This window comes from Rutilus rutilus (assembly GCF_951802725.1).
Source record: "Rutilus rutilus genome assembly, chromosome: 7".
NCBI lineage: Eukaryota > Metazoa > Chordata > Actinopteri > Cypriniformes > Leuciscidae > Rutilus > Rutilus rutilus.
In genome coordinates, this window is record NC_140221.1 from 2,361,354 (window position 1) to 2,377,891 (window position 16,538).

General features: G+C 36.7%; 1 protein-coding gene across 1 annotated transcript in view; it reads left to right on the forward strand.

Moving 5' to 3' along the window:
• Positions 1 to 16,538, forward strand: part of astn2 (astrotactin 2) — a 435,007-nt gene that overhangs the window by 223,745 nt on the left and 194,724 nt on the right. The window contains exon 7 of the mRNA XM_084413644.1: positions 2,457 to 2,624. Within this exon, the coding sequence (XP_084269770.1) occupies positions 2,457 to 2,624 (168 nt within the window). The remainder of the gene's footprint in view (positions 1 to 2,456; positions 2,625 to 16,538) is intronic.

The following is a 16,538-nucleotide window of genomic DNA, read 5'->3' on the forward strand; positions in this document are numbered from 1 at the left end:
TGATCGGATCTCAGTGTAATGTAAACGCAGTCCAGCCATCGTGTCTGCATTCACAGGTGGACGTCACACAAAACTGTCATTATTCCCCCTCCTCTCTCCGGAACTGAGAGCTGTGTGGTTTAGCTATATAGTCGAGTGCGAAGTACATCGCAAATATACTGAAATGTTTGCCTTCGCACCCGAAAGTTGCAGAACCATTCATTTTCTGTAAAGAACGTGCATTTATCCCACCACAGCTGGCAACGTTCTCAGACCCATACGTTTCTCTGTACCGTTTCCATCACGGCATCTATCCACATTATTAACACTTGCTAATTATTAATTACTTGCACATTATTAGTACTTCATCCTCCTCATTTTGCGAGATTTGTAAAATGTTCCCGTTTTTAAAAGAAAGCCCAACACTTCAGGTCGACTTTGCACCGGAGCCATCCTTTTTTTTTTTTTATGCGAGATCCGATCTGTTATCCAGATACAGAAGCCTCTTGATGTGGACAGGTGTAAACACACCGTGTCCTGATTGGCTTATGATCCGATCTGCTTGATCGGATCACGGTGATCACATGTTAATGCCAAGTGTAAACGCAGCCTTAAACACGGCGCCAGTCCCAGTGCATTATAATTGATGACACAAATGAACTGACTTGTGCTTTAACTGATCCCAATTATTTCAATATGGTTTAAATCAGTGTTAAATCTTTGACAATCTCATACTCACAAGTCCTGACACAAGGACGAACTGTGAATCTGGACTAATAATACCATCTTTAGGAAACCCTTAGGTTACACTTTATGTTGATGGTCCACTTTAGACATTTGACTAACTATAAGTCTCTTTGCAACTACAACTAAAGGCGCACCGGGGTAAAAGGCGGCTTTGTGTTCTGTGCTAATTTGATCTAATATTTGATGTTTTTTTTTTTGAAGGTTGTAGATTTATGTTGCAAATAAGAATCACTAAAATTATTGAATGAGACAAAGGTTTTGTAAATGATTTTCAGTTGTGTTCAAGGTAATAAAAGCTACCGGCTGACTTTTCCATTTGTTGACATAGTTAGATTCAGATGGGAAATATCATATATTAAGTTGGGTGTCTATGTTAGAGATAATCACCATATTTATAATGAAACCTTCATTTAAAAAAAAAAAAAATGATATTAATATTTTCATATAACACAATATAATGCATTGTTACAAATATAAATATGTTAAATTATTTTGTGATCTCCTTCAATGCTTTCACAATCTTTACTTTTTAAAATAATTTTCTGTATTTTTAAAGCATATTTTTATATTAACATATGAAGAGTTCAGATGCAAAATATATTAAGGTCAGTAATTTCCTATTAGTTGCCATTTAAGTGAAATTACTGAATTTAAATAAACGAGCTTGATAAAAATGATCATTCTAGAAGAACATTTCAGATGGCACTTAGAGGCTTTTGCATCTGAACTCTTCATATTTCAGTGACAGTATATTTATTGAACACAAATGCATTGTTTTATTTAGCTAGACGTTGTTCTCGCTGCTTCTCCTCATATCGGCGTGTAAAGTTCAGGCACAAACGCTGGCTCGCTGTGTTAAACCCCTGTGTCTCTGTGCAGCTTCTGGCAGGCGTCCACACGTCCCGCTCAGCCTCTGGTCTCGGGTTTAAGACGACAAAGAGGATTATGAAGCAGCAAAGCAATTTCATTTAAGTCGCCCTTATCTTTGGGAAGTGCTGAATTCACACATTAGCAGAACAGGACAGGTGTGGAGAGATGATGGACACAGAGAGAAGGGGGAACACATTTATAAACAGGGTTTAATTGTGCTTTGGGGAGAGATCTGAGCTTTGACAGCGATGTTATTGAAGAGCAGTGACATCCTACGTTGTGTCCGTTCTTGTTCAGTGTTTGTGTGATGGAGGACTCATAAACACTAGTCTTACTCACTGCAAGAGAGGCCTGGAGATCTTCAGATGTTTCAAGAGATTCTGACCTGGTTTTAATGTGAATTTAATGTTGGACAGCCACTTTGTCCTCAAGTTTGAGCTCCATGTTCTCATTATATCATTATATATGAGCCTTTAAAGCCTGATGCTTCAAATATGAAAGACAACAACAACACATATGCAAACATGTACTTTTTTTCTAATATGGAAATGAGCAGTTTGTTCATTATGCCTGACAACTACACTGTATTATTATTTTATTTTTATTAAAAAAACATGATTTATAAGAAAATTCAATTTCAGTCTTTCTACTTCAAAATGTCACTTTTTATTCAAAGTGTTATTTGCAGTTTCTTTGTAATTGTTTGTGAAATTTACGAATGAAAATAGTTTAAATGTAAATCTAACACCATTTTTTTGGTGTTTACAATGCGGTTCTTGATGGTCATGTGAAAAGGATCTTAAGATGAATGTGAAACCTTTTCTTCTTTTTTTTTTTTTCTTTTTTTTTTTTTGATATAGGAAGCAGTTTTGTAGTAAGCATGGGCAGTTATCTGGACGTCTCTAACTGGTTAAATCCAGCCAAACTGACCCTGTACTACCAGACCAACACCTCTACCCAGTGGGTGAGAGATTTCTGCGGTCAGAGGACGACTGACCCCTGTGAACAGCTCTGTGACCAGGACACTGGTGAGTCAACACACACACACACACACACCCACACGCATTGGGTTTTCATGTTTAATGGGGACATTCCATAGACCTAATGATACTGTACAAACTGTATATTCTCTCCCCTTACATTAACCCGACCCCTAAACCCATCACACACAACTTTCAGCATTTTTACATTTTCAAAAAGCATCGCTTATTTATAAGCTGTTCTCCTCATGGGGAACAAAAAACAATTCCCCACAAGGACAAAGATTCCGGATATTGGCATCTTTGTGGTACTATCCTGCTGAAGAAAGTGGGAAAGACAGCTAAACCACTGTAAAAAGTGGTAACCTGCAATTGTTACGTTAAAAAGAGCAGTTCCCGCCTGATCTTACCCTTAAAGGGGTGGTATAATGCCCTTTTCACAAGATGTAAAATAAGTATCTGATGTCCCCAGAGTGTGTATGTGAAGTTTTAGCTCAAAATACCCCACAGATATTTTATATATCATGTTAAAACTGTCGATTCTTGAGGGTGAGCAAAAACGCACCGTTTTGTGTCTGTTCCTTTAAATGCAAATGAGCTGCTGCTCCCGGCACAGTGGGAGGAGCTTAAAGAACTTGTGTCCTTTTACCTCACACAGACATGCACTGAAAATGTCAAAAACTTTTAGCCTTTTATGTTCAAACCGGAGTCAGACAATGATGGAGAGACTCGAGAAGAAGTGACAACATGTAGAAGCAACAGGACATTTCTGAATGGTTAGTTGATGAATTTATGAAGCTGATGTGTAGTTATCTTCTAGTCATTGATTAGCATATTCTGTCATGATAATCTATAAATCGTGTTCAGGGGGCGGGGTTTATGTAAATTTTAGGGTTAGTGATGTCACTAACCCGACAGGAATGTGGTGTAGTCTCTACCAGCCGTTTGTTGTAGTCCTTAAAAAGCGATTTCTTTAAAAGCAGATATCTCCCTTTGCTTTGAACTTTGAGCGTCGTAACTTTGCAGATGTTGTTTATGCTCAAACAGCAACATTACACAGTAACTAAAGTTAGAAAAGTGAAATCATAATCAACCACCCCTTTAAATTTACTTTTGTTGGTGTAACCTAATATATTTAGGTTGATTGTGTAATGTGAAATAAAATTTTGATTTAATTGAATTTAGACTGGTCGTAGCTGGTTAAGCATGCTGGTTTTAGACGACCAACCAACTGAAACCATCTTTGCCAGGCTGGGAGACCAGTTTGGCCAAATTAAACCAGCTACATCCAGATTAAACCAGTTGAGACCAGACAACCAGTGTAGGTGTTTTTAGTTTTTCCAGCAGGGCAGGCTTAACCCTGCTTAGCTTCAGTGTGAATGCAGTCAAAAGCTTCAGGTTGGGATCTGTTGGCTGTTATAGAAGGTCTTCTCTAGTTTTCAAGTCTTCCAAAGCACAAGTGTTTTTTTAACGAGTAAAGGATATTGCAAAATGATTTAGGCATTTCTATTGTATAGAAAGCTAGAAATGATATATTGTTTCTTCTTAAAATAAGCAATACATAAATATCTGCCAGTGTTAGAGAAGTGATCCAAAGTTACCATGCATAATTTAACAGAATGCATGTTAAAGCATGTTCTCTGCACTGGAAAACAAATTAGTTGTAGAATTCACTCAGAAATTGGTAATAAATTTCACAGATAATCACAAAGAAACAAATTTTCACATTGAATTAAATGTAAAATTTTGAAAGTAGAAAGACTGAAATAGTAATTTCTTGTAAAACATACTTCAGTAATCTTTGTTTTACTTATAACATCTTAAAATATGTTTTTTATAGTTTGATGTGGAATAACCAGTAAAAAAAAAAAAAAAAAAAATACACGCATTCAAAAAAGTTGCATCTGACACACACACACACACACTTATGGGGAAACACATTTATTTGCTCATGACCTTCTGTGGTAATCTGTCGCTCAAGGTCTCAGTCAGGTTGAGTCGGTGTGCAGGGCGTCAGTTTGATAAGCGTGCCGATGCCTGGGGATCATGGGAATAACACAAGCCCGCTGTGACGTCTCAGGCCCAGGGCTTACGAGCCTCACGCTTGACATTTACAGTTATTGTCAAGAAATCTGTCTTTGTAGCTGCTCTTTTGCAATATGGTCAAGAGCTGTAACACACGGTGCTCTTTAGACAGCGGGGGGGGGAAGTATACAGTCAATTTGATTGTGACACAATGATTGACGAACACACAACATATTCCATATCAGCCTATTGTTCACTGCCAAGACTGTGATTCTGTCACACTAGTTTCATGCTAAGACTTAAATGTCATGCTTATACATTTATAACAGCATTATAAAACAGCAAATTGAACGTGCACAAGTTTATTTACTGTGAAAATGTTTCCCATTTGTTTATACACACTGAAATTCAATTATTATCTGTGGTAATGAGCAGCAGAAGCTTGTGTAGTCCAATCCGCAATATTCCTTTCATTGTTTGGCCTCAGCCATTGTAAATGTCTTTGAATACAGCTCTAGTTCATCATATAGGTCTGTTGCCTGCATTTATTTTTAAACACAGCACCATGAAAGCTCCGATCTTTAAGCCAGTGTTCTGTGACCTGACATTTAGATGCATTATCACCCTCCTCTTACTCTCTTTTAACTGGGCTTACTCTTAAAGAAAAGGAGGGGACAGTACGAGTGGTTCTGTATAGGAGTAAACCTGTATCGGATTATATCTCTTCTGCTTTTAGCACATACTGTAAAAGCCGCATGAAATCACTAATGCACCGTCACTGGTGATGCATTAACACACCTGAATGAACATTAAAGATTAGATTCATAAATGTGAAGGTGAATCTGGAAAACCAAAAGGAACAGCAAGTTAGAAAAGTGCTGCATGTGCTATAACAACCGCCTCGCTCTACATTATCCCGCTTATTACACGGCTACCTACCAAATAAATCAATAATTTGACACAAAATATTGATTTAAAAAGGAGTTTATTGATTTAAAAACGATTGTATTGCTTCCGCTAAAGAAAATAGTCTGTTCCGTCTCTACGGTTAGAATCCTGCGTCCATAGCAACGCTCTGTTTTTCATGGCAACGGTGTGTTATACTTAGAAGTATACATAGAAGATACATTCTACATTAGGATTCAACCAAGCCATGTAATAAATGCATATAATTACTGATGCCATAAATCATAAATTAATACTTTTATTCAGCAAGGGCACATTAAATTGATCAAAAGTGACAGTAAACACATTTATCATGTTACAAAATATATCTATTTCAAGCAACTTCTGTTCTAGAGAACTTTCTATTCATAAAAAAAAAACATTTCAACATTTTCAACATTGATAATAATCATAAATGTTTCTTGAGCATCAAATCATAATTTTAGAATGATTTCTGAAGGATCATGTGACACTGAAGACTGGAGTAATGATGCTGAAAGATCACGAAATATTAAAATATAAAACAGTTGTTTTAAATTGTAATATGTTATTTTTGATCAAATGAATGCATTAAAAATCTGAATTATTCCAAGCTTTTATATATTCCAAGACTTGTTGGTTGAATACCTTTAGTAGTGCTGTCCTGCTAGTTGGCTGTAGTGCTTCTCGTTACGGGGCGACGGCGTGACAAGGTGTGCCGTAGACGTCCGAATCGATCCGTGCAGGAATAGGAGCCTAGCAGAGGTGTGATGCGGGAGCACTTGAGGAGGCTTACTATCAGTCAGGGCTGCAGCGTTCTGGATGAGCAGCTGAGCTTTGATTGCATACGCTGGAGGCTGGCCAGTAATCAGTTTCATTAGTCCAGACGAGGGCATTACTGTCCCATGTGCCACCACAGTCCTTGCCATCCTCCTCTGAGTGTTTCTGTTCCTGTAGAGCACAATCTCTACAACACCAAGGTCATTGGTTTGATTGAACTGCGGCTCTGGTTGCCAATATACTTCTGTACAAAAAAAAAGTAATGGAGCACTTGCACTGAGCTGCGTGACGCACTTCCGTTTGGGAATAGTACATCTCACTTATTTCCGGTTATGTTTACTTTCAATGTACGGTGGTCAGTGAGTTGAACAAACGGCACCTAAAATGAGTTAAGATTTTAAAAAATTGGCAATTTTTATTGACAGGAGTGTGATGTTACGAGTACATTAGTTTAAGAACTACATTACCCAGCATGCCACACTAGTTAGGAGCATGTGCAGAAGCCCGTCTAGGGTTGGGCATGTAGCATGTGGCCCTGTACTGTGGTGATGTGCAAGTTGTCTAGTAAAGATGAAAGACCATCTATCACGCCTCGTCTGCTTATTATAAGACTAAGCAAAACAACACAACACAAGGAGAATGGATATCCGGATGTTTACTCTGTGCAGAATTTTCCAAACTCATTGGAACATGAAGTTTTAATCCAACCCAAGCCGATCTGAGACAGCAGCGGGTGTTAAAAATACGCCATTATATTATCAGTGTTCGTCTAAACTAGTGACCGCGACGCTGAAGTGTCTGAGAACAGATCCACCAACATTTATTTATTCGGATTCAATATTTGAATCATTCTGTGTCATTTTTCAATGTCAATATTTTCACTGTTTACATGTTTATGCCCAAAATGCTGTAATATTCAAAGTAGTTGACTGTTATTCTCCTCTACGCTGTGTGCGTTATTGATTAAATAGCGTAGCCTATTTAACATCGTTACAGGCATTTATTCATTCAACTATTTTAAAAGACTGGAATAAACACCAGCGCACACAAGCAATCCTTTTGATAGACAATTTCATTTAAAAATGCAAACCCAACAGGTATGAAATGTCAGAAAGAGAAAACACTGCTAATGATAAGACGAGCATATAGGACTGCGGCAGCTTAGTGGATACATATATTTATTAGCTATTTATTATTCAGTTGGAAAGAAAATATATTTATAGGAACATTTCAGCAGGCTCAAGATAAGTCATACAGAGATCATTATTATATTTTAATCAATTGGCAGCCATAAAACATAATGGTAATGTGCATTCTCATGTATGAACCAGAAACTCCCGATATGTACTAACTAGAGCGCGGAAGTAGTTGTGCAAGTAGTCCGTTAGAATCTAGTGTTGCACTGTTTGTGTGTGCTTTATAGTTTCATGACGTCACCAGCCACCATTGGACTGATTTCACACATGCTTCACGACGCAATCCCGCAGAACGTTCCCACAGCGTTAATCGACGCCGCGCGAGTTCCCGCTTCAGGGAACCAAGGATACAGTCGGAACCGAGGCGTTTTCCACCAGGAACCCCACGATTATTTTAAAAATAAGCTGAAATAATGCAGGTTGACATCTTCAACAGAAGCAAATACCATCGATTAACAACCTCGTAGCTCACAGTAGGTCTATCTTTAAATGTTTATTAAGTTATCATTAAATGGAGTTTTTACTTCTGGAACCCAGCGCTCTATAACAGACCAGCGTGGAAAACTCTTGGATGTATTTTAAAGAGTCAGTGTCACACAATCACAATTCTTTGAAAATCCAGAGTTTAATTGATCCTGATAAGTGTTCATTGTCACAATTTTAAACACGATTATAAACTCCCACAGTTTTTCCAATTTTGTGTGCCATATGCATCAGAATGCTTTTCCTACTTAGTATTATCATCTTGTTTCCAGTCCAAATATCTAAAAATTCTTAAATCAAGATGCATTTACTAAAATGCCATATGATATTATGTCTTGTTTTCTGGGGAAATAAATCAAAATTAAGTGAATCTTTGCTTAAAACAAGCAAAATGATTTGCCAAATGGGTAAGAAAAATAATAAATCTTTAACTGCGGGCCTAGTGTTCGCACCTTGTGGATCCATTAATTAGTTGAAATAACACCAGGCGCATGTGCAGAGTATGTGCAGTTAGAAAAGCAGGACTGGATGTCTACAAACCTCTGCTAAAGCTGCTGATACTACTGTTTATTCACACATTTTTTGAATGCATATATCTGGAGTGTATATTATAACCATAAAACAGTCTTGCATGTGCATGGAGTGCCATTCAATCACTCATGTATAACAGTGGCCGACTCTTGTTTGTGTGAGCAGATAAGCCTAGATTTATTACCGCACATTAGTCAGTGCCACACATGCACAATGGCAATTATTAATATTAGCAGAGTGTATAGCAATACACACACACACACACACACACAGCCTATTAAATCAATCAACACATATGCGACACATGCATTATACTTACTGGATCATGTCGTATTTAGGATATTTAAATGACAAAAGAGGGCTTCTCTCATAAAGGCAGCTGGAGTCAATGATTCGGAGAGCAATCAAAACTCTATTTAGGTTTTTTGTGGAGTGATAGTCTAAAATCATCGATTTGCCTGATGCATTTTCCGTATGTAAGCATTGAGGATGGTGCCGGAGCTGTCGAGATATTGTCATGTTAATGAGAGAGAGTTCTAATCTCTCCGGCTCAGTACAGAGAGCGATTCTGAGCTTAGCATCAGCTGAACGCTCGGCCAAGAGCCGATGCGTTCCTCTCTTCATCTTGTACCAGTTGAGTCCTCTTAGATTCTCTATTTCATCTGCTCACTCAGCCTTTTACACTAGACTCCAGGCTCGCCGAAATAATGTCTAATCAGAAGAGAAGCAGAATAAAGGGTGAGTTGACAGATGGAGCTGTCACTTGCTTCATTGTTGTAGTTTCTATATCTACCATGTATAGATGTATAGTAGAGTGTTTTTTTTTGTGTTTTTTTTTTACATTTACTGTACAATGGGATTCTTTTTCGCTTTTCACTTTAGCCGTGTGTGCATGAAGACAGCAGATACGCCACAGTACAACAGCACGCAGTGCAGAAAGAGCATGACGCAGATGTCTAAGGGATAAATGCACACAGTAAAAATCACTCAGATTGTACAAGATTAAATAGCAATTTATTTTTATAAAATACTGTATTTTACTTTGTTCTTATTACTGTTTATCTTATCTTTTTTCTTGTCAGAAAACAAAACATTTAGGGGCAAAACTAAATAAAATCATCACAAGGCTGCATCGTCACAACAATTCACCAATATGTAACTGATTTCCTCTCAGAACACAACTATTTGTTATGAAATTAAAGTTAAGCATTTCATAACTTGAATTACATATAATAGAATTGTTACTGTGTTCTGATCACTGGTCAGAAATTTACTGTGAAATCAATGCAGATCCTTTTTTTTTTATATGTCAGAAATAACATCATATGGAATTGTGACTTAATCTACATTTATGCATTTGGCAGACACTTTTATCCAAAGCGACTTACATTGCATTTCAAGGTCCACATTTACGTTCTTATCAGTTCTTGTTTTCCCTGGGAATCGAACCCATGACCTTGGCGTTGCAAGCACCAACACTCTCTTGTTTGAGCTACAGGAAAACTTCATACGGAACTAGAATGAAGTACTTAAAGTCCCCAAAATGACTTATTTAAATGTTAAAATTTTTCCTTGACAAAATTATTTATGCATTAAAATATATTGAATGTAACTCGACACTCTTGCCTCATTTAGTATGCGTGGTTCTATGAATATGCAAATGAGCCCCGCCTCCACTCACTCACTCAGCTCAGAGATCCACTCGTTGACGACCACACGTTGATCTGATTGGTTACAAGGTAGTTTGTGACGTCAGAAACACCAGCGATTTCAAAGCGTGTTTTTGAGACTGTCTTTGGTTCACTGCAGTTTTAAGGAGAAAATACTCAGCAATGGTGTCGACTTATGAACTTACACGTGGTTTGTCTTAAAGCATATTAAAAACACCACATAGACATATAAACAACATTAAAAGCTGGATTTTCACCACAGGGGGACTTAAAGATTCTATCAGAACACAACTATTAGAGATAAATAAATAAATACATAAATGAAGCAGAAAAACGTAGTCATAATTCACAATCAACATTATATATAGAAGTATTATGTGGTATAGAGTATAAGTAATGTTGTCTATAGTCTTTTAATAGCCATTAAGAGAGCAGGGGTTGTAATAATATTGCGGTAATTAAATACAACTTTTTCTGTGTACTGTTGGGAAACAAAAATGCAAGTTAGCTCCAAGTTCTCAGCCGAAGGGAACAATGACCACAATAATGGCGACTTCAAACAAACCATTGTTTATTTACACTATTATCCCACAATGCAGGTTTTTTTTTTTTTGTTTTTTTTTGCTGCAGTCATTTGTTGGGTTATGATCTAAAATGGCCTAGCATACAGTATTTTATTGTAAGAAATTGCTGTTAAATCCTGGTATTTTTTAATGGTGCATGTTAAAAAATAAAATAAAATAAACTGAATTGCATGCACTGAGGTCCAGAAGTCTCACAGCGTATTGAAACTGTGGGATGTAAAATCTAAATGAATCCTGGAAATAAACAGAAAAAAAATAGAATTTTGAAATACTGAAACAGATTTTGACTAAATGTGTATTGTGAAGAAAAATTTATATTCTGCATTATTGCAAAGTTGTTAATCGAATAACTTTTTTTTTTGATATTGATCCTATGACTCAATTGTGACCATTTCCACTGTTTATTAATTACAAACTCACAAATTCTCTCTCTCTCTCTCTCTCTCTCTCTCTCTCTCTCTCTCTCTCTCTCTCTCTCTCTCTCTCTCTCTCTCTCTCTCTCTCTCTCTCTCTCTCTCTCTCTCTCTCTCTCTCTCTCTCTGTTATGATGTATACATGTTTGGCTTGTTTTAACAGCTATAGCATAATAAAACAGTTGACGACACGAAGCTGTGCTTTTATGTGGAAGATGCAGAAATAACATATTATGGAGATAATTGGCAGGAGATTATGTTTGTGTTTCATAATCAGCATCTTCCTGTTGTCTCTAAATATCCTCTGCTGGAAATGCTGAACCCTGATGCTCTCTGTGTAAGAATGATGCTACTAATGTTTTCACAGTTGGATCTCAACACTTGTTGTACACAAGCAGCTCATTGTTGGTGAAATATATTATACAAATCATGGGGGCTGATATAATTTACGATGAGTAGAGATATTATATCTATTTAAAGTTGTTAATTGAAACTTCTTACATTGCTGTTTTCTGTAATAGCAGTTTGCTTGTCTTTATTCGACAACACTTTATTTTAAGGTGTCATTGTTACAGTGTAGTATATATTTAAGTACTGAGTAATATTAATTAACTACATGTACTTACTATAGGGTTAGGGTAGGATTAGGATTTGTTTGAGGGTTAGTTGCATGTAATTATACATCATTTACTGTTATTGTAAGATATGTAACAAGAACACTTGTTGTGTTAAAGTGTTACGCTTTATTCTTCACCACAATGGAAGCCTCCTATTAACATTTTGCGAGATCTTTGCTTTGAGGCATTTCATTTACTCAGATTCTCTCATTGTATTCAACTAATTTACAGCGTACACGTGTGTGTGTGTGTGTGTGTGTGTGTGTATGTGTGCACTATATTATAGATATTATAGAGGAAAGGGAAAAGCGTGGTATTCAAGTTATGCATTAATCAGCATTGAAACTGCATTTTTTTATCTTTCCATATCGTGAGCACTAAGCTGTGGGATCTGGAGGACGGATCACAACATGTTCTAGCAAACTGGTGGGTCTCAGACTTTTCAGGCCAAGCATCACCAGTTTGACACTAATTAAGTCTGCATTATATTATAAAGCATCTAATGAATGACCATTTATTTTTAAGTCATATAGTGAAAACATTTCACAAAAATGTTGTTTGATAGGTTTTAACATATGCATGCCTGTTTACTAGTAATATATTGAACAACACCGGTGGATATTCTGCTTGGAAAGCTGTGTAAAGTTGAGGAGAACTGACTTATGCCAGTCAGTCAAAAATAGCTAAAGTTATTTTTGAGAATCTGAGTAATAGGAGCATTAGTTATGGGTTAGGGTTAATTTGAGAACATTTTCCGCTTGATTTGATCTTTGGTATCTAATTCAATGAAAGTCTGACATTTTTAAGTGTTAGGTCATCCCAAAAATAAATAAATAAATAAATAAATTGTGGCACCGTCATTTAGTTTCAAACCTGTATGATCTTCTGTGGATCTCCCAAGAAAATAGATTTGGACTATCACTTCAAATGTCTAAAAGTGTCTAAATACTTTGGCTACCGTACAATATATATATATATATTTTTTGTCATAAATGATGCATCAAAGTGATACTAAAGACATTTATAATGTTATAATGTCCATTAAATGCTGTCCTTTTAACTTTAATCAAATAATCCTGAAATAAAAATGTATCAGTTTCCACAAAAATATTAAGCACACCATTTTTTTTATTTCATTTTTTTTTATCATAAATGTTTCTTGAGCATCAGATCATAATATTAGAATGATTTCTGAAGGATCATGTGACACTGAAGACTGGAGTAATGATGCTGAAAATTCAGCTTTGATCACAGGAATAAATTACACTTTACTATATATTCACATAGAAAACAGAAATATTAAATATATTAAAAATATTAAATTGAAATATTATTTGACAGTATTACTGTTTTTTTGTTTTGTTTTGTTTTTTTACTGCATTTTTGATCAAATAAATGCAGCCTGGGTTAGCAGAAGAGACAAAAACGTTAAAAATCCGTACAGAACCAAACGTTTGTGTACATTCCCACTTTTGTGGGACATGATGAGTAATCAATATTTTTGGTTTAATAGGTACAAATCTATCCTCTGTCAACTACTTGATTTACTGAAGATTGTGACTTTAGCATTACATAACAGCATCTGTCATATTAGATTACAAAAAAATAATAAAACAATAAAAATAAATAAAAGAGTTTAATCTTAATGTGTGATGTACAACTGACACACAAATCTGATATTTTCTTTGAATTTGATCCTTGGCGTTCACAGCCCTGTTTCAGTGGTCTTATCTCAGATGAACCACGGTGAACACCGCTCCTCTGATGTCTCTCGATCAGTCCCGCACACACACATAGGCTATCGTTGTTTATTGCTGCAGATTGTTCGGAGACAGTTCCAGATTTGCAGACTTACAAAGACCGGCGAGAGAGAGACCAGCGAGCGCTGATGATCTGTCATAAACAGGAAGCCGGATCATATTCATGATCATATTCATTCTAAATTCATATCCTGCTGCTGTGATCCTGCTGAAAGCCACCCAATGAAAGTCAAATGTTTGAGCGCCAGATAAGACGCCGGCTGCGGGACGATCCACCTCAAGTAAATAATGGGAAAACTGCATGAAACAGTGCAGTAGAGAGTGACATTGCAGGACAAATAAACTGACACACTGATACATGTGAATGATGTCAAGAGTAGAAACTGGAACTTAACATTAAAGACGTTTATATTGTTACAGAAAATATATATTTCAAGTAAATGCTGTTCTTTTGAACTTTATATTCATCAAACAATCCTACAAAAAAAAAAAAAAAATTGTTTTCAACATAATTATAAATGTTTCTTGAGCATCAAATCATCATATTAGAATGATTTCTGAAGGATCATGTGACACTGAAGACTGGAGTAATGATGCTGAGAAATGGTTTACCAGGAGTGTAAACTGGACACAAATCAATTTGCTACGGTCTGGTTTGTGTTTGAGTTTAGCTCGAGTTGGTTCTGTTGTTTGCATTGGTTTCTATGGTGATTCATTGTTTGGTTACACCTGTTTCTCATTTCCTTTCATTGATTATTCTTTGTGTTTATAGTCCTGTGTTTGTTACGTTCTTTGTCTGATCGCATTGGTTGTTCTGTTCATGTGTTTTAATCCCTGATTCTCCTGAGAAACCTTAGGCTACGTGCGGTCTGAACTAAATGTGGCCCAAATCCAATTGTTTTGCTCACATATGACTCAGACTTGTTTTTGTCATGACATTGTGAACTGAACTAACCACATTTTACAAAAAAAAAAAAGAATACTAATAATAATAATAATAATAATAATGGGAAAACAGGCATTCTCTTATAATTTTTTTTTTTTTTTTCTTGCTGTATTGTTTATAATGAATTGATTGAGGAATACTAAGAAGGCTGATATCTAACTTTAAAAAATGAATGAGGAAGAGGGTAGTGAATGACGTCCCGGGTCACTAAAGATCTGAGATATGCATTTAAGGGTAAAACAGAAACAAAATCTGTTTAATTCCAGTGCTTTTTAAGCATCACAGCATGAACGTTTCCAGCCCTTTATGAGGATGAGTAGCTCACCACTGAATTTAAATAAACGGAGAGTTGCGTAATAAACGATGTCTGGCGTATCTTGAGGTCCTGCCGTGACCACAGCCAGGCCGAGCGTTATCAGACGCTTCTCTCCGTGTCGAGCGAGATGGAGAACGGGCCGATAGAAGACTCTTGTCTTTCCACACACACACACACACACACACTGAGTCAGTGAGAGTCCGGGCCCGACGCCAGCCCCAATCTCGGCCCACTACCAGCTTTTGATTAAACCACAAGGTCATCAGCTCTGAATCCCTGCCCTGCTCTCCTCTCTCACGGGCGGCTTGAGAAATATATGTTTTGCTCACGACTTAATAAAAGCTAGCCAAGCCTCTCTTGTATTCATCTGCTATAAATATTCCTCGTTTGCACTCTCTCTCTCTCCCACACACACAGACAACTAATAGAGGACAAAATGGCTCTGTCATTTCATAGTGTTCAGAGTTTATCAGCCCTGTTTTCTCTCTCTCTCTCTCTACTCTTGTCCATATGTCTCCGTGGGAGTGTAACATGATAAATCTTCTCAAGGTCCATAGGCGGAATTGCTTCCCTCGGAATTGTGTAACACCGGGAAATATTCATCCGAACAACAATATCTCTTTTCGAGTGCCCACGCGTTGAACCTTGAAATCAGAAAATTGCCCTTTCGCGAGAAGCATTCTAATGAAAGCATCTATTAATCACCAGAGTTCAGATATTAAAAAGACAAAGAGCCTCGATGATCAGAATCATTGTGCTCAAATTTTTATTTTCGCCATCAGGCCGTGAGAAAGAGAAGGCACAGTGCCAGTGTTGTTTGGGCATGCAAATAATCCCACGTGTCAGCACAAACCACACAGTAGGCAAACACTCATGCTTCATTCTGAATGTTAAATATAAGGACATCAGGAGGCCTTTGTAATGGAAATGAAGACTTGAAATAAATGAATCGTATGCTCTTGATCAAAGTGCTTCTAAATTGTATACAACTATGTCTCTGACAGCACTGAATCCCTCATGTGATGTAGTATGCATTGCTTGATATACAGTAGCGACTGCAGGAAAGAAAAATAAGTCACAGTATTCAGTTAAAAAAGCCAAAAGGCTTCAGATCAATGGTGTTTTATTAGTTTGCTTCATGCTTACTCATACTGAACCTTTCTAATCATATACAGTTATAGGGAATATGTGGTCATATTGTACATTAGCCTAAATCTAGCACATAGAGTAAAAGAGTAGTGCTGACCCCAAACAAAATAGGTTTAAAATAGCCTTTGTTTCACAGAGAAAACAATTATACAGGTTTGGAATGACATGACACATTTTCATCATATTTGGGTGTGTGTAATGGATTACAAATATTCAGGTTACTGTAATCCATGTAACCAACATTTATAACCAACGTTTTTTTTTTTTTTTTTTATCCATGTCATGCAATATGCCTTCATTTAGCGAATGTACAATTTTGGGTGAACGATCCCTTGAAAGTTGTATTAAAGTAACTAATGTTTTGTTCACACTGTAAAATGTGAGATCAAAATGGACATTCAAACTTTGCAGTGAAGAAACTTTGCTTCATAATGCAGTCGACACTTTTTCATTCCGATAACCTGCATTATTTGAGCAGACTAGAGGGAATGAAGGCGACCAGAAACGCCCAAGCTCAGATTTTTTCAACTCGGGCGTCAGACGCGAATTCGTCTTTACATTGACTTAA